Raw genomic sequence first — 26923 nt, forward strand, 5'->3', positions numbered from 1 at the left:
TTTCTTCTTTTAAAACTGGTATACAAAACCTGAATGTTACCTGTAGTTGATGTCATTTTTTTTTTTTCAGAGAATATATAGATTTTTTTTTCCATTGCAAAGATTTTTCATTTTGTAGGGTATGGCTTACATTATGACCAATGCCATGTATGAAGCAATAATGAAAACCCCAGCTTTGGAATCAGAAAACCAGAGTTTGACTCTGGTTCTGTGTGATTTTGAGCTAGGATTTTTTTTATTTATGGACCTCAGTTTCCCCCTCTATGAAATGATGATAATGGTATTTGCACTTTTCCCCACACAAAGTTGTATAGGGAATAATTGAAATAGTGTATGTAAGAAGTGATGCTAACTGAAATGAGCAGAATCAGGAGATCATTCTGATGGACATGGCTCTTCTCAACAAAGAGACAATTCAGGTCAGTCCCAATGGTCTTGTGATAAAGAGAGCCATCTACAACCAGGGAGAGGATTGTGGGAACTGAGTGTGGATCACAACATAGTATTTTCCCTCTTTTTGTTGTTTGCTTGCTTTTTCTTTTTTTTCTCATTTTTTCTCTTTTTGATCTGATTTTTCTTGTACAGCATGATAATTGCAAAATCTGCATAGAAGAATTGCACATGTTTAACATATATTGGATTACCTAGGGGAGGGGGTGGGAGGGAAGGAAGGGAAAAATTTGGAACACAAGATTTTGCAAGGGTGAATGTTTTGAAAATAAAAAGCTTTAATAATAAAAAAAGAAATAGTGTATGTAAAATGCTATACAATGACCTTTGTAAAATTATGCTTCTACGGTACTCTATTCATCCATTACAAAATTCACTATATCCTTATTGATTGGTGGACGAGTCAATATAAATCAACTCACTTAAGCTCATCACTGGCCCAAGACTGCAGACCATGCTTCACTTTCTTGTTCCACCACTTAATCATCTGCTCATGCCATTGTGCCATCTTCTTGCCACTGCTCCCATATCCTTCCTCTATGGTTATTCTCTCATACTCTCTTTCCACCTCTTAGTCTAAGTACAATAATTAAATTAATAGTGTCAAGGTTTTTTGGGGGAAGAAATGAGTCTATCTTTGGGGAGAGGAGAAAATGACTATCCTGTGGCTTTACTCATCACTCCTATCAGTCTGCCGACCACAACTCCCTTACTTAGATATCATTCCCTCATATGTGTTGTCTTCCTTTTAAGTAAAACTTATTGATTCCAGAGACAGTTTTTCTTTTTGTATTTATATCTTCAGAACATAGTAGAGTATCTGGCACTTTACTAATTCATAACAAATATTCATTCACTCATTCAGTCTACATGTCTTACATGTTTTCAGTCTTGATAGAGAAAAGTTGAGAATGGTGAGGGATGTTGGTGAGAATAGGAAGCTGGATTTGATCTTTGATAAGAAGCCAGAGAGGTGGGATGATCACTTTCTTGGAATTTTAGAGTCCAGAGTATAATGGATTTATAGGAACAAGAGTCATAGATTCTGAGTTGAAAAGAGCCTTTGAAGTCACTTAGCCTAACTTTTACATTTTACAGATGAGGAAACTGAGGTTCAGAGAAGTTAAATGGCTTGCTCATGATTTCACAACTATTAAATGTCACAGGCAGGATTTAAAGCCAGATCTTCATGACTCTAAGGTAGACCCTCCAGCCATTTTTCCGTAATTCCCCAGGCCAACCCACATTCTGACTACCTTCTGCTGTCAAAATAAATTTATCACAGATGATTATGATTCATAGAAAAGTTCCCTTGTAGGTGAATTTGAGTTGTGAAGTATTAATAATAGGTTAATTGTGCTTATGTCTGAATAGCAATTACATTTCCTGACCCGCTTTCCCTCCACTCATTAAAGCTATGTTTATTCCTCATTCATTCATTCATTCATTCCCCTATACCCTTCTCAAAGGTTCTCAAAGAACTGTGCTTATAGAGTGTAGTCTCTAATGGGTCTTACTAAACTGAAAAGGCATTCAGAGGCTAGCCTGGCAAAGAGAAGAGAGGTTCATCATTTAAGAGTTAAATTGTTTTGCCACCATGAAGCATAAAATGAGGGTGGGGTGGGTGTGATTTAAACCCACAACACCTAGATCAGGGGTCTGTAAACATTTTTGTGTGATAGATTTCTTTTCAGTCAGGTTAAGTCTATGGACTCCTTCCCAGAAAATACTTAAATTAAAATGCATAAGATTACAAAAGAAGCTAATCAATTGAAATAGTCATCAAAATTAAAAAATAAAAACAAGGACATGGACCCCAGGTTAAGAAAGCCTTCCTTAGATGGGTCCTCAGTCTGGGCTTTCTTTTTTTTTTCTCTAGCCAGCTGATGACAGGACAACAGAAAAGAAGAGGGTATTGTTACTTGTAATATTCCATCATTATCCAACAAACAACAAATTGAAGGATGAGTGAGAAATTGAATATTTATAAAACAGAGGGAGACTTTCACTGTATTATGTAGCCTGTAGCTTTTAAGGAGAATTTGTAGAAATCCAGGGACTGCAGAGATGGAGGTTGTCTGACATGGAATGCTGGGTATTTTATTAATATAGTCATTGTGTTAGTTACTTTTGCTTTTCTGAATTATTTTCCTTTTTTGTCCTTTATTCTTTGTTACAAGTTTAGCTAACTAGGAGTAGTGGGGAGTAATTGGAGATGAATTTGATGTAGTCAGAAAATGTCAAATACATGTTTGGTGTGTACCATACATATACATGTATATTAATATTTATGTATGTATATGTATCCATATATATATATGAAGAAGAATTGCACAGAGTGAAAGAGTAGGGAACGTTTGCTCTCTCTTCCAGCTCTGATAGCCTATGGTTTATGTTCTAAAATCTTTTCTACTTCTAAATTTCTGTGTTCTGAGAGTCTCTCCCAGCTCTGATGCTCTCTCTATGTCTCTGAATCACTGCTATGGAGACCCTCAGGGGGTAGCCTTAGGGCTCTATGTGCATGGAACAAACATAGATGCTGGGGACTGTTCTTTGCAGCACTGCTGTTGGGATTTATTGATATGTGGTGGTGTTTTCTTTACCTGCCAGATTTTTACATTCCCATAAATACTATTGGCTTTGAGCTCAGAGAATTTTTAAATCAATTGGCTGTTTGCTTTTAAATGTGTTTGCAAATACTCCTGGAAGCAGCATGAACCTTTGCATAAAAGCCTTCTCTGCTGGAGTCTGGGTGTGCCCATAGACCTGACTTGGCTCACATACAACTGAAATAGAGCCCATAGGGACAAGATGTTCCCAAATTGGGGAGGAACATCTCTGTAGTGAATGAACCTAGCATTTGGAGTTAAGAGGACCTGAGTTTGAAGCACAACTCTGATATCTAAGTACGTGATCCTGGAAAAGTTGCCCTTCAGAAAAGGAACTAGATGTTCTCTCTAAAGTCCTTTCCAGTTATACAGCCTATATTCCTAGAAATATACTCTAACCAATGGTCTATAAAGTGGCAGACCCTACCCTTATGGGGAGCTCTGGCATGATTCCAAAAGGTATCATCAGAACATGGGTTTTTCCCTAACATATAAATAGTACCCACTTTGCTGACTATTTCCCAACTCTCCCCGCTCACGGTTTCCAGTGACTGTACAAGATCCCAATTTGTCCTTTTCTGCCCCAGTACAGGACCCTCAGCAGGGTCATAACCTATCTTCCTGGTAACTCACACTTGAAACAGAGTAGGTGACATTAGGAAAAATCCTCCTCATTCAGTGTACCCATACTTTGATCTCCACATCACCTCATCATTACACCAGGTGCCCTTGGCTGCCAGTGTATCATTTGGATAGCTCTGTGTTACATGTGGATAGGCATGTAAGTAATCCCCATACCTTTAAGTTTTTAGTGGGACAGAATGAATTGCACAGGATGAGTAAACATGGATGAATTGTAGTCTGCATTGCACATCTCATTATATTATTTTCAGCTCTCTTTCTTCTTCCCTCTCTTTTCTTTCCCACTAATATTGAGACCATAATCCTTCCACTTTCTAAAGTTCTCAATTCTGGTGTCATTCTGGATTCTTCCCTCTCTTCGCCATATCCAAAAGCCAAATTTTGTTGTTTCTACCTCTCCAATGTTGTCTTATTCCCATTCACGTGGCCATGGTCTTAAATCAGATCCTTTTCATCTTTTTCTTGAACTATTAGAGTAGTCTCCTAATTGGTCTGCCTGCCTCAGGTCTCCTCCTATTTCAATATGTCCTCCACATAGCTGACAGTGTGATTTTCTATGACATTCCTCTACTCAATAAATTCTAATGCCTCCTAATGCTAGGATCACATATTTCCTCTTGATCTCATTTTTAAAGTTTCTTTTTGTGTCAGTTTTATAATGCATTTAATTTGTACCATAAGATTATGTATGTGTATATATACATATGTGTATATATGTGCAATACTGGAGAAAGAAATGGCAAACCACTCCAGTGTGTTTGCTGAGAAAACCCCATGTTCACAAAGTTATGGAAAGTTGGAAGTGACTAGATGACACAACAACAACAACAAAGGAATATGTGTATGTATGTTTGAGAGAGGAGGGGAGGGAGGGAGGGAGACAGAAAGGAAGCGGGGAGAGAGGGAGGGAGACAGAAAGGAAGCGGGGAGAGAGGGAGGGAGAAAACCCGGAGTGGGGTAAGAAGAGAGAGAGAGAAAGAGAGAGATACCGAGAGACAGAGATAGACAGACAGAAAGAGAGAGAATGAGAAAGAGAGAGAGAGAATGAGAAAGAGAAAGAGAGAGAGTCAGAGAGACAAAGACAGAGGGAGACAGAGAGGGGAAGAGAGAGAGAAGGGGGAGAGAGAGAGTGGGGGGAGAGAAAGAGAGGAGAGAGAGAAAGAAGAGAGAGAGAGAAGAGAGAGAGAGAAAGAGAGAGAAAGAGAGAGAGAAAAGAAAGAGAGAAGAGAGAGAGAAGAGAGAGAGAAAGAGAGAGAGAAGAGAGAGAGAGAAGAGAGAGAGAAAGAGAGAGAGAAGAGAGAGAGAAAGAGAGAGAAAGAGAGAGAGAAGAGAGAGAGAGAGGAGAGAGAGAGAAGAGAGAGAGAGGAGAAAGAGAAAGAGAGAGAGAGAGAAGAGAGAGAGAGAAGAGAGAGAGAGAGAGAGAAAGAGAGAGAGAGAGAAAGAGAGAGAGAAGAGAGAGAGAGAGAGAGAGAGAGAGAGAGAGAGAGAGAAGAGAGAAGAGAGAAGAGAGAGAAGAAGAGAGAGAGAGAAGAGAGAAGAGAAAAGGAGGGAGGGACAGGAAAAGGGAGAGAGGACAGAGAGGGAGAGAAGGGGAACTAGACTTAGAGCTAGATGTTGTAGCAGATAGACCTCTGGCCCTGGAATCAGGAGAACCTGAGTTCTGAAAACTATTTCCCTAATCATGCAGTGAAAGTCAAAGACATATAGCTACTGGAGAGCTCCAGACTCCAGAGTCTCCCCTTATCATCTCTTCCCTTGAACCTTTTCCAGATTGGTTTTAGCCAGCAGCAGTAGGACTAATCTGGGAAAAAGGAAAAAGGAGAAGTATGGGATTATAAACCCAAGTAATAATAGATTAAGGAATTAGAACTGGAAGGGACTCCAGAGACATCTAGTCCAACTTCTTCATTTTACAAATGAGGAAAGTAGGTCAGCTGGAAGACAGTAGTTAGAGCACTGGCCCTGGAATCAGGAGGACCTGAGTTCAAATCCAGCCTCAAACGCTTAATACTTCATAGCTGTTTGATCCTGGGCAAGTCATTTAACCCCAATTGCCTCACCAAAAAGGGAGGGAAAGGGAAGAATTTGCTTAAGTAGGTGGCAGAACTGGGATGTTGATAGCCTCAATTACCCCACCCACACCACCTCACTTCAAATGGCTGTTTCTAAAGTTAACTCTAATTGTTATAGCACTTAAAAGATTTTTTAAAATACTTCCCTCACAACAACCCTCAGAATCCAGCGATCACTTATTCAATGGGTGTACAATATTTTCATGGCTCCCGATACTTGTTAGGGTAAAACAGGCATTTTAAAACCCAGTATTCTCTTCCTGTAATCTATCATTGCAAGCTGGAATGCACATTGTTTTCCAGGCCAAAAGCCCTAATTCAGATGTTCTTAATTTGGGGTCTAAGAACTTTAAATATTTACATATTGATAATTGTGTTCTAATAATAACTATTTATTTTATATATCTAAAACATTATTCTAAGAAGAGATCTACAGTTTCAGCAGCCTGCCAAAGGACTCCAAGGCACACCAAAAATGTTAAGAATCTCTGCCTTATTTGATGATCCTTTTACACATTGTTCCATCTTCTGTCTGTGTGCTTCTTATTATATAAATGGTGCCCTGTGCCTTGTGCTTTTTCCCAATCCCAGGCTCTTGGAAGTCATTACTTCCTTTAAGGTTCAACTTCATTTGCCCTAGAGCCTTTCCTGATACTCTTTGGTGTTATGTACCACTACCCACCCACCCCTGGATCTGTACCTCAAATAACTTTAAATATATTCTATATTATTTAATTTGTATATATGATATCTCCCTTGCTCCCCTCCTCCCAAGTCGAACATAAACTTAGGATAGCAAGTGTTTGATTTTTATCTTTGAATCTCCCAAACCTCGTATAGTGCCTGGCACACTGATGGTCTTTGTGTGTAAGACTTCAACAGTTGCTGAATTGAATTGGCAAAATGTGATACTAATGGTGCAAGTCATGAAAAAGCTATGGGTAAGTCACTTAACTTCTCAAGAAATCACATTTTCTCATACTATAAGTGAAAGGTAACAGCTACTGATTTGTATCTTTGAAGGAATTCCACACCAGAAATTTCCTACAATAATGAAATCACAGGTCCAAAAAAAAGATAATGAAATGGAAAGCAATTTTTGGAGGACTGTGGAAAAAGGAGTTCTGTTGTTGATACTACTGCTACTACCATTAGTGATTATGATACAGTCATTATGATCTGAAATGCAGTGGATGATGGTACAGATGGAGGAGCTAATGGATAAATCCAGCATGAAGATAGTAATGGAAGAAGATGAACTCAGATGAGAGATCCCTCACTTTTCTCATACCTTCCCAGCATCAAAGATTGATTCAGTGGATGATAGAAAGGGGGAATGTCCTTGCATTTTTCATGTAGTGTCATAGAAAGCCTGAGGGACAGGCACAAGGCCAGAATTTTTTCTCTCATTGACCAAAAGATTATCACTGGGACCATTAACAAGGGAAAGGCAGGAATTATGAGGTATACATAAGAGTTGGAGTCAGAAAATTCAGGTTCCAATATTTATTGCATATGTACCTTGGGTCCCATCTCTGGAAAGTTGGAGGGTTGGAATAGGTAGATGTTGGAAGTCTCTTTTCAACTCTACATACTGATTTTATCTCTGAGTACTGTGCCTGAGCACTATTCCCTTTAGCAACATTTCTAGCATATAGACTTGTAGCATCTTCTGTAAAACCTCTGTTGATAAAGGACTCAATTCAATGGAAATTCTTTCTCATACCAAAATCAAATCAGGCTCCTGGCAACTGTTGCCTTTCAAATCCTCTTCCCTCATGTTGCTCCTAGTTCTAACTTCTGGGATCAAAAAATCTAAATCTAACCCTTTTTCCTCTTCCTCATGACAGCCCCCCAAGTATTCCAAGATGTAGCTCTCAAATCTTCTCTAAGTCTTCTCTAAACTGAAGAGTGCTAGTTCCTTCAAATGATCCTTGAATGACATGGTTTCCAGATCTTTCTCCACCCTGGCTTCCTTCTTCTAAACATGTTCCAGCTTGAAAATGGCCTTTCTAAAATGTAGTATCCAAAACTGAATACAATCCTTCAGATGGGAGACTGACTTGTACAGAGATCAACAGAACTACTTCTTCCCTTGTTCTGATAAGCATGTTTATTAATTTAAGTGCAATAGAGTTAGCTTTGGGGATTACAGATTATGCTATTGATTTATTGAGTTTATAGGCCATTAACCACCCTCCCCACCCTCCCCGCCCCATTTTTTCCCCCTTAGGACCAACTGGGAGGCTCTGTTTTCTATACATTGAATATTACTATTATCAAACATTAAATAAGATTAAATGATCTATTCTAAACGCCAGAGGGCGCTGGGATGCCGATTATCTGTGTATCAATAGACAACCCCTCCTTTTTCCTCCTCCCTCTCACTTACGCCCCAAAGTACCACTTACTGTGATACTCTGGGGATCGCTAAACAAATCAGTCACAGAATGTCAGAGCTAGAAGGGACCTAAAGGATGGAGTCCAGCACTTTCATTTCACAGATGAATATGTCCCGCCACACATTTCTTGACTATTCCAAGGACAATATAGTATCCAATGGTATGTCTCATCTAGGCAGTTCTGAATTGAATCAAAAGATTCTGTCTTGGACCTGCTCCAGTTTAATCTTGTGAGCTCAGACAAGTTCTTCCCCTCTTTAAGCCTCAGTTTCTTCATTTGTTAAATGAGGAAAATAATCCCTGCCCTGTCTCGCTCATATGTCCAATGTATGGTAAAAATGCTTTGTAAAATGTCAAGTGTTACAGAAATAAGACCTATTATTACTTAATAGCTCTTAATAGCACTTATAACAAATTCTTCTTTTTCAGTGTTCTTAGAGCATTCATCTTTACTAGATGAGTCAAATTAGGGATGATATTATGGAAAAAGGATTGATTTAGGAATCAGCATATTTGAGTATGACTCTTTTCTCTGTCACTGACACATTACATAAGCTTTCCCTATCTGAGCCTCAATTTCCTTAACTTTAAGATTAGAGGATTGAATTAGATTGTTCGGGAATTTGCTACGTTTTATGGACTTTAAAATGCATTTTGGATGAAATAGTTTATGATCTAAGTACTAGCTGGCTCTTACATTTTGTTTTATGCTCTGAAGTTCTCACTACTTATAAAGTTCTATATTCATAGCTAAAATTTTCATAACTTTAAGGTTTGCTAAGTGCTTTACATATGTTATCTCAGGTGATCTTCACAATAAACTTTCATGGTAAGTGCTATTCTTCTTCTTCTCATTTTACAAATAAGAAAACCAAGGATAAGAGAAGTAAAGTAACTTGCCAGGGTCATATAGCTAATAAATGTCAAAGGCTGGATTCAAAATCGAATCCTCCTTGTCTCCATGCTGCATCCATTGATTTATTTACTATTCCACCTAGATGCTAACTAGAAGCTATGGTATCTATTCCCCTCTTATAAATTCAAAAAATTCTCATAAATACTTCAAGTTCAAACATACAAAGCCTTGTGAGGCTGTAGAAAAAAATGTATATTGGCCCAAGTTATACAAAGGGGAACATGCTTTATGATGATGTATCTTTCTTAGAGGCTGCTAAGTGGGAAAGTAGATAGAGCCGTGGGCCTGAATTCAGTAAAACTTGAATTCAAATTCAATTCAAATTTTCAGTGTCTTTGGGCAAGTCAATTAATCACTATCTCCCTCAGTTTTCTCAACTATAAAATGGGGATAATAGTAATCTCTGTTGTACAGATAAATTGGGATAATATTTGTCAAGCACTTAACATAGCGCTTGGTATATAGCAGGTACTTAAAGAAGGCTTGTTTTCTTCCTTCCTGAGATGTTTCATGCAATGTGAGTTCTTGCAAATCATATTATATGGTGAATGCCTTATTTAAAGGAACCATATGTTGAGTGTGAATCCTTTCATAGTGCAGTTATTTCTTCCTTTCTTCTATCCTTTTGAAAGCTTGTGTTTTCATAATATTCATTTTCCCTAAACGAGGTGAGGGGTAAGGGTTACATTTGTAATCACACTCTGCTTCATAAGTGTTAGAAAACCTAAGCATTTGCATTGCCCTCTCCCCTTTTGTAAGAGCAGCATGTTCAGATATGGAAATAAGGGAGAGAGAGAAGAAGAAAAAGAGAGAAAAAAATAGTGGAAAATGGGCAAAAAGAGAAGGAAAAAAGGAAAGGAAACTAGGGAGAGAGAACAAAAGAGAAAAGAGAGGGAGAAAAGAAGAAGAAAAAAGAGTACAAAAGGAACAGAAAAAATAAAAAGAGAAAAGGGAAAGAAGAGAGAAAATGAAGGAGGGAGGACAAAGATGATGTGGGAAGGAGAGAGGAAGAAAGTAAAAGGAGAAAAAGCAGAAAAGAGAGAAAGAGAAAAAAAGAAAAAAAAAAAAAGGTGGGGAGAGGCGGGTATTGTGGAGAAGATGAGAGAAAGAACCATGACTGAGAATCAAATGTCAAAGTCCAAAGTTAAGCTGTTTCAATGTTTCTTCCATTTATGTTAAAACGATTATTATTTTTTTCAAACTTGACAACACAGCCCATCTGGGTCTGGTTGTCCCCTGAGTCCCATTATGAGCCAGTTCAAGCTGACTCCCATGAACTTGTTAATAATAAAGAAATCAAATCCCTAGAGTGTTGAGGCGTTGTGTCACTGTCCTCGGGTTAGGTGGGATCGGGAAGCCCACACTAACCCTCTTCTCCTTCCTAGAGACCTTGGGGTTTGGAGATCTCTGGCTGCAGCCCCTTGCAGCTTCCTGGTCCCCCCTCATCTCCTGGTTCGTGCTGGGCTCTGTTCCTTCCAGATTATCTCCTTCCATGGCTCATTGCTCCTTTGCCTTCAGATCCTGAGTTCTTCTGTTATCTTTCCAGTGGCAGAAAGGAAGTCACTGTAGGCATGGACCTGGAGGTAGGCAGCACCACGAGGTAGCAGTCCCTAGGGTCAGTGCTTGCTCTCCCAGGAAAGGACGAGAAAATACAACCCATTCAGCTTTCCACTGTCCCAGGATGGTCTGGGGTCCCTGAGGAAGACAAAAAGAGACAATGAGATTTCAGGGATTATCAGATATTGGCCAAAAGCCCCAGTTCTTTCATCTTTCTCTACATTGAGATCCTTTTGTACAGATGTTCTTAATCTAGGGTCCATGGATTTCTAAAGAGTCTCTGGAAAGATTTCAATGTGCTTATAAATTTGAATGGCCAAAAATTACATCTTTATTTCAGTATAATATGTGTTATATAATCCTATAGATTTTATTTTATGCATCTTAAAAGATGGTTCTGAGGACTCCAGAAGCTTCATCAGACCAAGGGAGACATGCCCTCCCCCTCCACACACAAAAAGTTTGAGGACCAGTGGAGGCTCTAGAATTTAGAAGTTAAGAGTTGAAAGAGACTCTAGGGACCTAATCTCATGAAGGACCTGCAGCTATAAAAGAAGAAGGGGCTCAGGACACCCAACTTGGATTTTTCCTCTGACACTAAGAGTTTAGACATTTCACTTTTTTAAATGTTTCATTCCCTTCTTTCTATCACTCTTTGCCTCTCTCTCTCTCACCTTTATCTTTTTCTTTATTCTTATTTCTTTTTCCTCTCCCTCTTTTCCTCTTCTTCCCCTCTTGTCTTTATTTCTCTCTCTTCTATTTTTGTCTTCTTTCTCTGTCTTTGTCACTCTGCCTTTCTATTCCTTTCTCTATCTCTCTCTCCCCCTCCATCTGACAGTATCTTCTTTCTTCTCTTTTTCTATTCCTCTTTTTTTCTTTCTTCCCTCTCTTCCTATCTCTTGTCTGTCTCTTCTTTCTTCTCTCTATTCCTCTTTTTTCCCTTTCTTCTCATTCCTTCTGTTTCTTCTTTTGTTTCTTTGATTTCTCTTTTTAACTCTTCCCCCCACCTTCTCCCTCTCTCCATCTGTCTCTGTTTCTCTCAATGTCCTTAAGTTTTATTTTTAAAATAATAGTTTTTTTAAATACATGCAAAGATAGTTTTCAACATTCACCTTTGCCTTCCAAATTTTTCTCCCTCCCCTCCCTCTTTCCCCCTCCCCTATACAGCAAGTAATCCATGTGCAATTCTTCTAAATATATTTCCACATTTATTATGCTGCACAAGAAAAATCAGATCAAAGGGGGGAAATGAGAAAAAAAACAAGCAAGCAAACAACAATAAAAAAATTTTCATCTTTTGACAAAGATAAAAGCACTATTTTGTGAGCCACATTCAGTCCCCTTAGTCCTCTCTTTGGGTACAGATGGCTCTCCCCATCACAAGTCTAGGAATTGGCCTGAATTGCCTCATTGTTGAAAAGAGCCAAGTCCATCAGTGTCCTTAATTTTTAAAATGAAGACAAAGGCAACATGGGACAGTTTTCCCATTCGTAAAATGAGGAGGCTCTTTTCCAGGTATGACATTATATGAAAAATAGTTGCTATATTAGCAAAAGTCACAAAAGCCAAGAGGCACAACTGAAACATGAGTCTAGACCTCATAATTCCTAGGCTATGGATCCTGGGCATATCACATCTGACAGAGCAAATTTAATCAGTGCTGTCATAAAAAGAAGAGACATCATGTATCCTATGCCCAAACTAGGTGGATGCAGGATAGAACAACAAAACTTTAACTTGACTCTAATGCATTTGAGCAACTATATTATTTTTCTTTGCCTTCCATTCCAGATATTATTTTCCTCAGTCATTCCACCATTTATTGATATTTCAAGACTTTGATGTGGAGCCTCCCTCACAAATGTAGAACATGACCTTTCTCGATCTTAGTAGTTGCATGAATATCTGTGGCCAAAAGAATTGACCCCCATATTTCTACCATTTCTGCTTCCTTTTTTATGCATTAGCTTCACCCAAGAGAGTATAAGCCTCTTGAGGGTAGGGACAGTTTGGGGGGCTTTTTTGGTTTGTGTTTATATTCCTAACTTTTAGCATAATGCTCGACACAAATTCAGTGCTTAATAAATGATTTGAATGAATGAATGAATAAATGAATGTCTTCACATGTAACTAAAGCAGTTTTTAGGTATTAGATACAGTTTGCCATTAGGATCTGCAATCAAAAGGCTTTCTAGCCCTGTAAGACATACTAGTGCTTGACTTCTACTAGAATCTCCAAGAATTTAAAATCAGATCATTACAAGTTTTTTGTTTGTTTTTCTGAAGTAATTGGAATAAAGTGACTTGTCCAGCTAGGGGATACTAAGTATTAAGTTTCTGAGGTCGAATTTGAAGTCAAATTCTCCTGCTTTCAGGGCAGGTACTCTTATCAACTGCTACATTTAGCCATTCTAGGTTTGGTTTGTTGCTGTTGTTGTTTAGTTGTTGTTTGTTTTAAGGAATCTAAGAGGATTTTAGAGTTCACCTAATCCTATCCTTTTATTTTGTAAATAAGGAAATTGAAGTCCAGAGAGATTGATGATTTGTACAAGATTATCTTGCTATTAAGTATCACTGACAGGATGCAAATCCAGGACTGATGACTCCAAACCTTCATTAACATGTTCCTCTGACACCTCAAAAATCTAGTACTATTTCTACTACACCATTTTGCTTGCAAGACATGACATAGGATTAGGGGACCACTATGGTAGGAGTTCTTCATTTGTAAAACAAAACACAGTTATAGAACCTTAGGACGAGAAGGAAGAGATTTCAATGAATCTTGCTTCTCTGAGTTGGAGGACTAATCATATCATGTATTTTTTCTTGTTTTTGGGATGCTGACAAATCCAATTCTCCAGTAAAAGGCCTTAATTTTTGGATAATGTGTCAGTTAAAGAGTCTCTGTTTTACTATCAACTGTCACACAGGGGAAAGATAGAACCAGAGATTGAAAAATTAGAAGATGTAGATCTGCATTTCTGCTTTGATGCTTCCTACTTGTGTGATTTTGGGAAAATCACTTAAATTTTCTAAGACTTGATTTTCTCATCTGTAAAATAATGGAATTAGACTAAATGATTTCTAAAGTGCCTTTTAGCTTTAACTCCTATAAAGTTATAAATTTAAAGTAAATAAATAAATGAAACAAAATATCACAAATCTCTACCAATTTTCAATGAAATCTCACCAAAATGAGATTTTTTTTTCAGTTATCTGCTCACAGAACCATGGGTGGAATCTTGGTCATGAACAGAGGGTCAAGTACCCGGATGGAAAGAAGAGATAGCTCAGTTTGTATAGAAATGAACTTCATAAACTCTGGGCCCTGAACCAAACTTTCTTAATAACAGAGTAATTGACCCTTGCAAAATCACTTGCATTAGATTATATATGTTCTTTTTAGGAGGATGGGCTATACCTATTAGAATCATTAAGGTTAACTATTGAATTGGTCTCTTAAAAAAAATATTAAAGTTAGAACTGAAGAGTCTTTTGGGATCATCTAATCCAGCTCCTTCATCCACCTCCATTATATAGACAAAGAAATCGAAGCTCATTGAGAAGAAAGAAATAGCTGAAGGTCAATGGGTAAATTAGTGGCACAAGCAAAGTCCCTGAATTTGGAGTATGAGGGCCCTTTTAACAAGCCACTTCATCCACTGGGAGCTCTGATTTTCTCATCAAAATGAAAGAATTGGATTAAATAAATTCCCTTCCATCTCTGACACTTTATATTTTGAAAGTCTTTTCATAAATAAAATTCAATACTCTGAGGTCCCTCTGAGTTCTAACATTCTATATTTTATGATATAGAATGTCCTGTTAGCTCAGACATTCTATATCAAGCCCCTTTCAGCTTTAACATTCTATTTTGTAATATCCCTAACACTCAATTCACTAAGACATTGAGGGGCTCTGATATCCTGTGTTCTAAAGTCTCTTCCATCTACTAATGTTTTATGTTCTATTGCATATAATATAAGGTTTTTTTTAAATTTAAATTTTATTTTATTTAATAATAATTTTGTATTAATATAAGGTTTTAAAAATTGGTTTTGCTAAACTTTCTTCCCTTCTTCATTTGTTTATTTGCTTTTTATTATTATGAAAAAATCTTTGTAATTAGAGATGGTTCTCTGGGAAAAGGGAAAATCTAGGTGATTTCAAAACAAAAAATATCAGTAAGGATCTTTTTTTTGAATATTTGGTTCAAAGGTCCCTCTGATCTCTAATGTTTCATAATTTTATTGCACTATTCATCTTAGCATCCTGAAATTTGCCACCTAAGTCCCATAATGGGGAATGGTAAAAGGTGAGAGACAGGATTGGAGTCTCTCATCAAAAAAATCAGGGTCCACTGAAAGATTTCTCAGCAAAATTCAGGGCTCTTTCCTCAACCAAGTTTGCTTAGATTCCCCATGGGGGAGGGAGTATAATTCTGTTTAGGATTGTGTCCTATTCCCTTTCCTTCACAGGGACATCCTGCTTAGCTCTTCCTATCTCCCTTCACAAACATTCCCAAATGATCCCTAAGTTCCTATGAAATGAAAAGTGTTTCCTCAGCTTCAAATTGCCTTGAGTAGCCAAACTAGTCACACTGTGCTGAACCCCTGGCTTCCCCCAACAATGGCTACTGAAAATATGATCCTGGAGGCAATTTTCTTTATTTGAGAGACTTGTATTTTTTGGCTATGTTGTATTGCAAGAAATCTTGGAGTTGGGCCAGAAAGTGAAGCAGCTGCATAGAACAGGGAGACAGCAAGATATGATACTCTCTTTGTCTCTCTGTCTCTCTGTCTCTCTCCCTCTCTCTGTCTCTCCTCTCTCTCTCTCTCTCTCTCTCTTTCTCTCTCTCTCTCTCTCTCTCTCTCTCTGCCTCTCTCTGCCCCCTCCCTCTCTCTTTCTCAAAACACCCTTGGCCTTCTTTCTGCTTATCATATTTGTCATATTAGATCAATAGATTCAAAGTCCAGTCAACTTTGCAGTGACCAAAGGCCTTAGAGTCAAACAACTCTACAGCTACTGTTTGCTAATAGTACTTATATTAATAATGATAATAAGAAATGTTCTGTATTAAACATAGAAGACAGAATTAGGACCAGTTATAAGGAGGCAGAGTTTGGCTCCATATAAGGGAAAACCTCCAAACAGAAATGTCCCCAAGTGGAATGGAGAAAATCAGAGAACAGAATCTTTGGGTGTTAAAATGAAAAATGACTTCAGAATTCTTCTAGTTCAGTCTTTTCATTTGACAGAGCAGGAAACTGAGACCAAGAGAAAAAAAATGACTTGGCCAACTTTCCACATCTAGTAATTAGAATCATTTTTCCTGGTCCCAAGGGAAAGAGCTAAAAGCAACAAATCAAAGTTGCAGAGATTTTGTGACAATATAATTTGGGAAGTTTTTCCAAATATAATTTAGAAAGTTTTCCTAAAAATTAGACTGAACCAAAAGTGGAATGGTATGCTACTGGAGGCAGTGAATGTCTTCAAGTAGAGACTGGCTGACCACTTGTCAGGAATAGTGTGAAGAGAATTTCTGCTCAGGTTGATGTAAGTACATTTTGAGGTCCCTTCCATTTCTGAGTTCTAGATTTCTATGAATTCGATTGTGTGAGGGTATCATTGATGGGGTGTTTCCTTCACTGAGTACATCAGAGCTCCTTTACCTTTTAGTAGGTGGTTGGAGGACCCTATCCTTAGAATTGGAAGAGATCTTGGAATCTATATCCTCATATTATAGATGAAGAAACTGATACCCAATGAAGTTAAATGATTTGTCTATGGTGACAAAGGCACTAAGTATGCACAATGGAATTTAAACCTAGGCCTTCTCAACTCCAGAACCTGAGCTCTTTCCATTTCCATTTCCAAAAATGCTCTTGCCTAATGATCCCTGTTATGAATTTCTCTGTTGCCAATTGTAAACCTGAAGATTTTCAGTTTGGTAGGAGAACTTCCTATTGAAGCTTGGTTCCCTTGAGCAAGCCTTTGAAAAATTACAATATTTTCATGCCAGAAAAAGCATTAGAGGGGCATGTTGTAGAGTAATAATGATTCTCATTTCTATAAAGCTTTATTATTTACAATTTTTTCTTTTCACCACAGCCCTGTATAGTGCAAGGATTATTATCTCCATTTTGTCTATAAAGGAGAACTGATCCCCAGAGAAAGGAAATGACACACAGTTTATACATGCTAAATCCAGAAGTCCATTGGATGTCTCAGGACATCTCAAGGGATCTTTCCATTAAGGCATACTGCCTTGCTCTTTGATAGTGGGAATGAGAGCACTGAAGTCAGAGCCTGGATTTAAATCTTGCATGAAGTGTCATATGCAATTTTGATCTTCCTTGGCATCAACTTCCTCATCTGTAAATTAAGTGATTAGTTCAAGATGGTTCCCCAGGTTCCCCCATTTAGCTTTAGATTTAGGATTCTGTGACCCTGCATTTCTTTCAAAGTGTCAGACTCTTGGGAAGAAAAAAGCAGAGAGAAGGTTTGTCTTTATTGGAAAGAATCTATTGAGTTCTGTTGAACTTAATTGTTCATTTTTATAATCAGGGAACAGATAATTTCATGAAAAGAAATCGTGTTCTTTCAAACAGAAGGCTTGTGTTCAAATTTTACTGGCTCCATCTTCTTCAACCTTGGAAAACTTGTTCAATATCTTTAAGACTCATTTTCCTCATCTGTCAAAAGGGAATGAAACTCTTGCTGTATTCTCCCTCTTGGGACCATTATGAGAAAATTGCTTTGTAAACTCTAAATCCCTTTAGAAATGTGAATGATTATTATTTCTCTCAGGGGGAAATTGTGAGGAATAAATGAGATAATGAATATAAAACAATTCATGACTAGAAAACACCATGTTAATAGGAGCTATTATTATTCTGAGGTTTGTTTCCTACCTATAAAAAATAGGCAGTTAGGCAGATAACCGATGGAATAATTGGCCAGTAGTCAATAAGAACTGAATTCAGAGCCAGCTTCTGATACTTCCTAGCCATGTGACCTTGAATAAGTCATTCAACCTGAGTTTTCCATTCTGTAAAATGGGGATAATAATAGCATTTACTCCTTAGGATCACTGCAAAGACAAAAAGAAATAATGTTTGTAAAGTACTTTGCAAATCTTAAAGAATTACATAAGTGGTAGTTGTTGTAGTTAAAGAAAATTGTCTCTGAAAGATACTCATCTACTTTCTTTAAAACTTCTGAACAAGAGGTGCCGTAGGCTTCTTGATAATGTGCCCAAACATCCTTCAGCCACCTCCATCAAAAAGCCTTCTTCATTCCCATCTCAGTGAATTCTCTCTTGTGCAAACAAACATTTGTGGTTCACCACTATCACCACTACCAATACACCCCCGATGCTATTCCTTAAAGAGAGTTGACTTAGCTACTAAGCTACTACTATTCTCAGCCTGAGTGGAAAAAGCACTGAATCTGGAGTCAGAAGACTAGGAGGCAGCTAGGTTACTATGGCAAAGTAATTTCCTTTTTTCTAAGTCTCAGTTTCCTTAAGACAATATTCTCAAACTTTTGTTTTCAGTATCTTTATCCTATTAAAAATTATTGAAGATCTCTCCAAAGCATTTTTGTTTATCTGGGTTATATTTATAGACATTTACCATATTAGAAATAAAAACTATTTTTGAATTTGTAGACCCTCTAAAAGGGTCTCAGAGATCCCCAGGATTCTCTAGACCATACTTTGAGAACCACTGCATAATACTTTTATACCTATCTTACCTTTCCAGAATGGTGTTAAGAAGATCAGGTCATGGATTTAGAGGTGGAAAGGGACTTTAGAAGATATATAGTTAGTCCTCTTACAGATTTTATTGTTTTTGTTTGTCCTTGGTTCTTATGCATCAAAGAGGTGATGCCATGACATGCAAGTGAATTGATTTAAGTGAGGGTGGGCTGTGCAAAGTTGTTAGCCTCACTTTTTCCTTCAGAGCCATCTGTGTCCTGTGGCCAGATATAGATCAGAATAACAGAAGATAGCCCTGGCTGAAATGCTAGACTATGTTTTCTTTTTAAGCTACAGTCTTTAACAGGTCTCAATTTGATTAAGAGATTAACACTAAAGCACATAGCTAGCAAGCATCAAAGGCAGGATTTGAACCATGCTCTTTCTGGCTTCAAGTTCAGCAACTATCCGAGAAAGTGTTTTATATAATTAAAGGACTAAAAATGTGTGAAATATCATCATCACCATCACTAATACTATTATTAATATTTTTATTAGAGCTATGATTTCATGTCAACAACAAAAATATTGCATCTTAATAAGCATTTATTAAATGCCTATTGTATGCCAGACATTGTGCTTGGCGCTAAGATTCAAAGAAAGAAAAAAAAAACAGTCCCTGAACTCAAGGGATCACAGATAATGGGGAGGCAACATACAAATAAGTTATAAGAAGGCTAAATTAATTGAAGATAACTTACAGAGGGAAAGCACTAGGATTAAGGAAGATGGGAAAGGCTTCTTGTAGAAGGTGGGATTTTAACAGGGACTTGACAGAAGCCAGGAGATAGACATAAGGTGGAAGATAATTCCAGGAATGAGAAGCAATCCATATAAATGTATGGAGTCAGGCGATGGACTTTCCCCATGGGTGAGGAATGTGTTTTACTGGATTGCAGATCACATCAAGGGGAGTAAGGTGTAAGAATATTCAAGTAAGAAGGAGTCAGATTATAAAAGGCTTTAAAAGCCAAACAGAAGTTTTCATTTGTATATAGAATTCCTAATTCTTCCAGTGTTGAGCAGAATATTATTAGAAAGTTGTCCTGAATATACTCAGAGGGAAGTGACTTGTTCAAGATAATGAAATCAGTCAGTACTTGATTTCAGGTCTTGCTGGCTCCAAAGCCAGCTCTACTCTCATTACACTAAACTACCTCTCAAATTATTTTTATTATTTTATCAGAGTTCATATGAATGAGGCAATGCTGGATGAAAAGGATTGTAAAATGTTAGAAGTAAAATATATTATAGCAGTTCGAATATAGAATATTCACATAGGAGGGCACCATGGAACGTAGAATAAGGGATAGAAGGGGCCCTGAAAATTTTCTAGTTTACCACACTTACTTTAAAGTTTAAGAATCTAAAGTCTCAGAGAAGGTATGCAATTTCCCTAGAGTACACAACATATCGTTAGTAGATTAGGACTAGAACCCAGTTTACTTGACTCTATCAAGAATTTTTTTTTTTTTTTTTTTTTGCATTATAGAATCTGGCTTATCTCAATGCAATGGAAATACACATGGAAGTTTTGTCTTGTGTGTGTGTGTGTTGTTTAATCTGTGCAACTTGAGTTACTCCTAATGAGAAAACTTATGCAACAAGACCTTTATCCTTTAATGATGAAAAGAAGTTGATGGAGTCAGATAAAGATCACATTTCCCCTCCAACAATGGTGATGAAAGAACATTTTAAAAATCTATAGTGATGGCTAGAAAAATTTCTTTAATTTCAAAGAAAACTAAGAATAGTATGTTTGGGAATCCTAAGGATAAATACATTCTGCACAAAGTTTCCTCTGATTCTCCTCACTCAAAATTCATTTTTTTCTGTGTCAAATGACTGTGACAGGAAAAGGGATTCAGTTTGTCAGTTTAGTCCCTGAGGGTAGAATTAGGAGCAATCAGGGATCTAGAGAGCAGAAGGGGAGGAGAGGTCAGAGAGTAGAATTACCCATAGTCTGAGTTTGTCTCAATATAAGAAAGGGCTCTCTAATGATCAATGCAATTGACAGGTAGCAATGAGGGTCCTGCCACTGAGAATACTCATAAAGAGGCTGCAAGACTAATGTACAGAAAAGCCATATACAGGCATTTCACAAAGTAAAAAGAAATAGTCTAGATGGAATTCCTTCTAACTCTAAAATTATCAGATTTCCCTTATCTACTCTATAAGATCCAGATCAAATCTAACCAACTTCTCAGACCACAATTTCCCCTTTTCACTCATTTATAGTTCTGCCTGTACCCTGAATTGAGGATTTAGAAAATACTCTCTTGTCCTCTTGGTTAACTTTTTGCATGTAAATGTCTTTTATTCAGGCATAGGGGGCAGAGAGCCAGTCCTGGATTCATTAAGGACTGATTTTGACACCTGATCACTAGGTGACCCTGAGAACCTAACATGTCACCCCCTTTCCGGGCTTCCCAGCTCTATAAGACTTTATACATAAATTGCTGATCCGTATTAGGGTTGAAGAAGAATAAATATAGTTTCCTCTACCAATGATAACACAAGTATAGAGCATAGAAGCATACTTCACTAAAGGACACTGACTAGGTCTAAAAAACAATTTTCAGTTAAATAACATTTTAGGGAGTATTATAGTATAATGAAAATTGCAATCAGAATGCTTGGATTTAACTCTAAGCTCTGACTCACTAAATAGATAAGCTTGAAGCAAGTAGCTTAACCTCTATAAGCTTCAATTTTTTCATCTGTAAAATGGGAATAATAATGTTTGCAGCACCACTTTGCAAAGTAATTCCAGGTAATTACTTTCAACTATTATAAAAATAGAAATATGAACTTGTATTGTTATTAGTACCACAGGAACGATGTTAAAATGTTATGAATAAGCAGCTGCCAAATGATATCACAGAAGCATTTTGCAATATTATGTGAGGTTTGGTTATAATTCAATAAGGATGTTATTATAACATGTTCCTGGTTTGGACAATTATATGCTGAAAAAACCTCTACTTCTTACCGTTAAAAAGAGAATTGCTTGAGGGCTAAACAAAATTAAAGGAAAATATTTTATTTGAATTAATGCTTTGCCATTGATAAAGAAATCCAAATCTTAATTTGTTGATTCAGTTTTATTATTCCTGTTACCATTCTCAACTCTAATATTGCTCAATGCCCTAATATTTTATTCCGTTTCCTTCCAATTGTGTTATTCTTGTGTTCTATGTTCTGAGTTCAAGTCCTTCTTTTTGCTAGGCAGGAAGTGATTTTCTCAGAGGATAAAGTGATTTGCTCAGAGACAAATGAGGAGTTAATGGTAGAACTGAAATTAGAACCCAGGATTTCCAACTCCTAGTTTAGCATGATCCAGACTACCCCTCAAAAAACATTTTGGCCTCTCTTGCTAGAATGTATAGCTCTTACAGTTGGTATCCTGGACTCAATTTAGTTTGATAGCAGGTACCTGGCACAATGCTGAACACACAGGGGCACTCAGTAAGTGCTTAATGGCAAGGACCCATGAAGGTTGGCAAAATCAGTCCCTTAGCATTTCTGGCCATACCTCCCCTTTGCATTCAAATATTCTCCAAGGGACAAAAGCCAGGAAACAGTAAGGGAAGTTGCCAACTTTTAGCGAGACATGTCTGAAACTGGCAGAGTGTATTGTCGACACACTTAGCTCCCAACGGGGACAGAAGCCTGAGAGGGTGGAAAAAGGGATGGGAGGGTCTCAGTGCCTCCTTCCATACAACCAACCACACTGTTTTTTGGGGCTGGTCTCTGTCTCAGCCTGTCTATTCCCTCCTGGCCAATCCTCAGGCTAGAGACAGTTGCAGCTCCACAATTTAATAAGGATAATGAAAGGCATTTATTATCACAATGTATTTTACAATGCACAAACTATTTGATCCCCAAAATAGGCCTTAGAAGGAGGCAAGGCAAGGCAAGGCAAGGCTGTTTCTTCCCACTTCAGAGAGACATAGGAAAGGTCAAACACTTAAAAAGTTTCTATGTCTTCAGGACCTTCCCAGTTCTGAATAACAAAAATAATAGCAACAATAGCCAACAACAACAAAACAAAAACAATTCATATTGTATCCACTTTGTGCCAGACACTGTGGTAGGTGCTTTACAAAATATTTTCTCCTTTAATTCTTTACAACATAGGGAGGAAGTTAAGGGATGGGCTTAAGGTCATAAAGCTATTAAATGTCTGAGATGGGATTTGAACTTAGCTCTTCTTGATTCCAGGCTTAATGGCATATCATAATGTTTCTTCTAGTTCTCACACTTAGTTTTCTATCCAAAGTTTATTGAGATTGTCTTGGTTCACTGAACCACTGAAAAGAACTATGTCAATCATTGCACAATTTTGCTGTTATTGTATACAATGTATTCCTGGTTCTGCTTGTTTCACTCAACATTAGTTCATGTAAATCTTTCAAGGCCTTTCTAACATCAATTTGTTCATCGGTTTTATAGAACAATAAATATTCCATTACATTCATATACCACAGCTTATTCAACCATTCCCCAATTGATGGACAACTATTCATTTTTTAATTCTTTGCTACCACAAAAAGAGCTGCCACGAATATTTTTGCACATGTGAGTCCTTCCTTTTCCCTCCTTTATAATTTCCTTGGTATACAGACCCAGTAGACACTGCTGGATCAAAGGATTGCACAGTTTTATTGCCCATTGAGCATAGTTTCAAATTACTCTCCAGAAAGGTTGCATCAGTTGACAACTCCACCAACAATGCATTAGTGCCCCAGTTTTCTCACATCCCCTCCAACATTTATCATTACCTTTTCCTGTAGCTTAGTCAAACTGAAAGATATGAGGCGCCACCTCACAATTAATTTTCTATGTTTTCAGTGTAGTGGTCTTCCTCTGCTGCCTCATTGTAGCATGGATAAGAATCTGGCTTGTCCAAGGCTTTGAATAAAAGCTGAAACAGTTTCCATCTGCCAAAAAACTTTAGTAGGGCTAGGTAATAGACTATGAGTCTGGCATCTAATGACCAGCCCAGCTAAGTGTAAGGAGGGATATAACCCAAAGGTTGGTCTCTGGGTGAAAAGATCATTCAGCCATATCAACTCATGAAGACTAACTGTCTTCTATAATGAGTATTTTCACTGCATGATAGTGAATAATTATAGATCCTGAATTGTTACAGTAGGTGTTTTAAATTTAAAAGGAAAGAACATCCCTTAGACATAGTGTAATGGAAAAAAATTGAAATTTGGAGTGAATATATCTATGTTGCTTTAGGCATATCATTTAATGTCTTTGAACCCCAATTTTCTCACCTAGCCAATTCCCAGACTAGAAAGAAATAGAGGCACAGACGTGCAGTGGAAAGAACTCTGAGCTGAGAGACAGAGAAAAGCTGGAAGGAACCTTGCCTCCAATACTTACTAGTTGTATGACCTCATTAAGTTTTCTAATATTTTTGAGCTTTTGTTAGCTCATCTGTGAGGATCAAATGGAAACAAACACATGAAATGTGTTTTGAGAACCTTTATGTGTCATACAAATGTCAGTTTATCTAGAAATTGAGGCAGTTGAACTAGATAATCTTTAAGCTCTCTTCCAGCTCTGAATCCTGTAATTCTCTAACCCAATAAATTCCCTTTTAGTTTTAACTTCCTATGTCTCATGTTTGAAGATCATGTTAAGTGCAGCAAAACCCAATTTACTGTTAAGTGTTGATGACCTGTGAACTTGGGTCATAGGATTATGGACTGAGACCTAAGAGAGCTGGAAGGGATCTTAGAATCCAACCTTCATTTTATAGATGAGGAAACAATCCCATAGAGATTAAGTGACTGTTTCAGATTCTCTTACTTAATAAGTGTTTGAGGATTTGAACTCTAGTCTAAGCCAAAATTGTACAAATAAGCAAATACAAATACAGAAAATATAGAGCTTAGCTTTGGCTGACCAGAAAGTCTTCATGAGGATATCTAATTTGTATATTTCTACCCTGACACCCAATTCTCACTCATTAATGGTGCAAGGTTACTGAATCTTGGAACCTGAGATTGGAAAAAATCTCAGAGAGCACCCAGTCCATCATGCATCTTAAGAGGAACTCAAGACTGATCTCTGCTTGAATATCTTTAGGGGCAAGGAGTTTGTAACATAGGCAATGCTGTCATCAGAATGTCCTGATATTTGGAAGTTCTTAAACCAAAAGTCATTTCCCCCTAGTTTGCCACTATTGTTCCTTGTTCTGTCCTCTGAAGTGTCATAGGAGGAAAAATGGAATATTTATTTTCTTTAATTAATCTTCAGATATTTGAAAAAAGTGATCAAGCCTACTCCCAATTTGGGCTTCTCTTCTCTACTTCCTTCACCTTTGGTTCCTAGTGGGGAAAGAATCAAGGCACCGAGAACAATTGTATTAAACAAAATATAAAAAAGGTTTCACACTGTTTCTTCTGTAGAAGTTGTGACATTTTCTGATTAAAACTGATGGAATCAGGAGGCATGAAGCTATTTGCTGATCAAGGATCAGCCATTTGGTAGTTCTTTAAAGGCAAGACCTATTCCTTAGGAAGCAATCAGAAAGGGAATCATTCCTCACTTTTTTTTTTTTTTTTTTTGCATGTGGAGGAGAGGTTATTTCTTTTCTCTTCCTTCCATCAACTATAGTATCTTACAATGGAGCTATTTGTCCAATAAGAAACACTTGATCCAACAAGGAACAAATTGTGAATCAAAACAGGAGACACCTTTAAGGATTTTCTCAACTCATTTGAGAAGAGAGTCAGTGTTGGCAGTTGAGAGTTGAATTATAGAGAAGAATGGTCCTCCAAAATTCAAATTGAGCAACTTAATATATATGCTGTATTCAGCAGAAAAAAATAAGGATACCAAGAGAAAGAAAAGAATGTCAAGAACATTAGTACTTTGAAGTGTCAGACATGTGAGTTTCCTTGGCTACATATGGGCAGTATGTGCCCTATGTGCTAGTGTACTTTTACTGATGCTGAGTGGAGCTGCAGAAGAGTATAACCCAACTTTGAAAGGAGAATGTTTTTGTAGCTACTATTTTTGATACCATCTAGATAAATGCCTTTGTTTAAAATAATTATGTTTACAGGATGACTATTAAAGGTAAGTACCTCACTGGGGGCTCATGAGTTGCAGTTTTAGGATTGTGGACCTTATAGAATCCCTTGATCATGAAGGTAGTCAGTCATCCTCTAAAACCAAAAGTATGTGTTTAAGTTGGGAAGGTTCTTGGAGAGAGTGATAAACTAACAAACCTGTACCCTCTCTAACTGACCCCTACCTTTCATCAAAGCTCCTCATGTGCTTATCTGATTTATTGTTGATTTCAAATCCATGGGTATCTCCTGAAGAAGTCAGAGAGGCAGCTCTTACCATTCAACAACAAATCACCAAAAATATTGTCATATCTCAAAAAGATATCAGAATTTTATAAACCCAAAGATGTCATATGTTCCTCCCAAAGGCAATGCTTCTGACAAAATACTTTCTGGTGTGAAAAATCCTGGAAATACCAGCTGCATATTTCTGCCCCAGATTTTTTTTTCCCAGAGCCTTTTAAGTACACATCAACCTCTAACAGACTAATTCTTGTAGGGCAGAAACAAAAACAAAAGCAAATAAAACTCTTAGAAATCCATTTCACAGGTGTGAAAACTGAGATTCTGAGAAATGAAATGGCCTATTCAAGGTTATAGAGGTAATTACATGAAAAAAGCCTAAATTGAGCCCATGTCTTCTGATTCCAAATCCAGGATTCACTTCGGATTTCTAAAGTGTCCCTGCTGCCATTAGTTTTTACTTGTCACAAGAATTCTCTCTGGAGCATATTGTCATTTTCCCATTTTCTGATACAACTGACTGTAACCAGATTCAATTCAATTCAGTAAGCATTTATTAAGAGCCTACTATGTGCCAAGCATTGTGCTTTGTTATAGCCTTGGATTGGACAACTAGTGTCTCCAGCAAGACAGCTTCTAGATCAAGAAGACTTCTCAAGACTTAAGGTCCCACCTGCCTAGTTGGCAATGTTTTTTGCTAACCAGTTTTTCTGGGCATCAGGCTAACAAAAACAAGAGCAATGAGATGTGGCTCTCACTTAGATGGTATAATATGGTTTACAAAGCATTTTGCATTGATTATCATATTCCATTCTTACAAAAACTGTAAGAGAAATATTGAAACTATTATTATACTCATTTTGCAGATGAGTAAATAGAAGTTAAGAAACTTGGCCAAGAATACACAGCTGGTAAGTGGACAAGTTAGGATTCAATAGCAGGTTTTTTATTCCAAAATCATTGTTCTTTCCATTACATTATATAAGCCTAGTAGGGTGGCAAACAGAAGCCCATTTAAGTAACCATAGAATCTTTGCACAACTTCCCCTTCAAAATCTCAGCTATAAATGTTAGACTCATCTTTAACTCTTTCTTCCTATCCCTCTCTCACATTCCCAATCCAGTTACCATTCCTGATGATTTTCCTGTGGCTATATGTCTCACAACTGTTCT

At 37.4% G+C, this 26923-nt stretch overlaps 1 protein-coding gene across 2 annotated transcripts in view; it reads right to left on the reverse strand.

Annotated features, from left to right (window-relative positions):
* Positions 1–10235: 10235 nt before the first annotated feature.
* The window catches only part of ADRB2 (adrenoceptor beta 2), a 111182-nt gene continuing 94494 nt past the window's right edge, over positions 10236–26923 (reverse strand). For both annotated transcript variants that reach the window (XM_051978951.1, XM_051978950.1), the window contains exon 2: positions 10236–10786. In XM_051978951.1, the coding sequence (XP_051834911.1) occupies positions 10752–10786 (35 nt within the window). In that variant the 3' untranslated portion in view covers positions 10236–10751. The remainder of the gene's footprint in view (positions 10787–26923) is intronic.

This window comes from Antechinus flavipes, chromosome 2, assembly GCF_016432865.1.
Source record: "Antechinus flavipes isolate AdamAnt ecotype Samford, QLD, Australia chromosome 2, AdamAnt_v2, whole genome shotgun sequence".
Taxonomy (NCBI): Eukaryota; Metazoa; Chordata; class Mammalia; order Dasyuromorphia; family Dasyuridae; genus Antechinus; species Antechinus flavipes.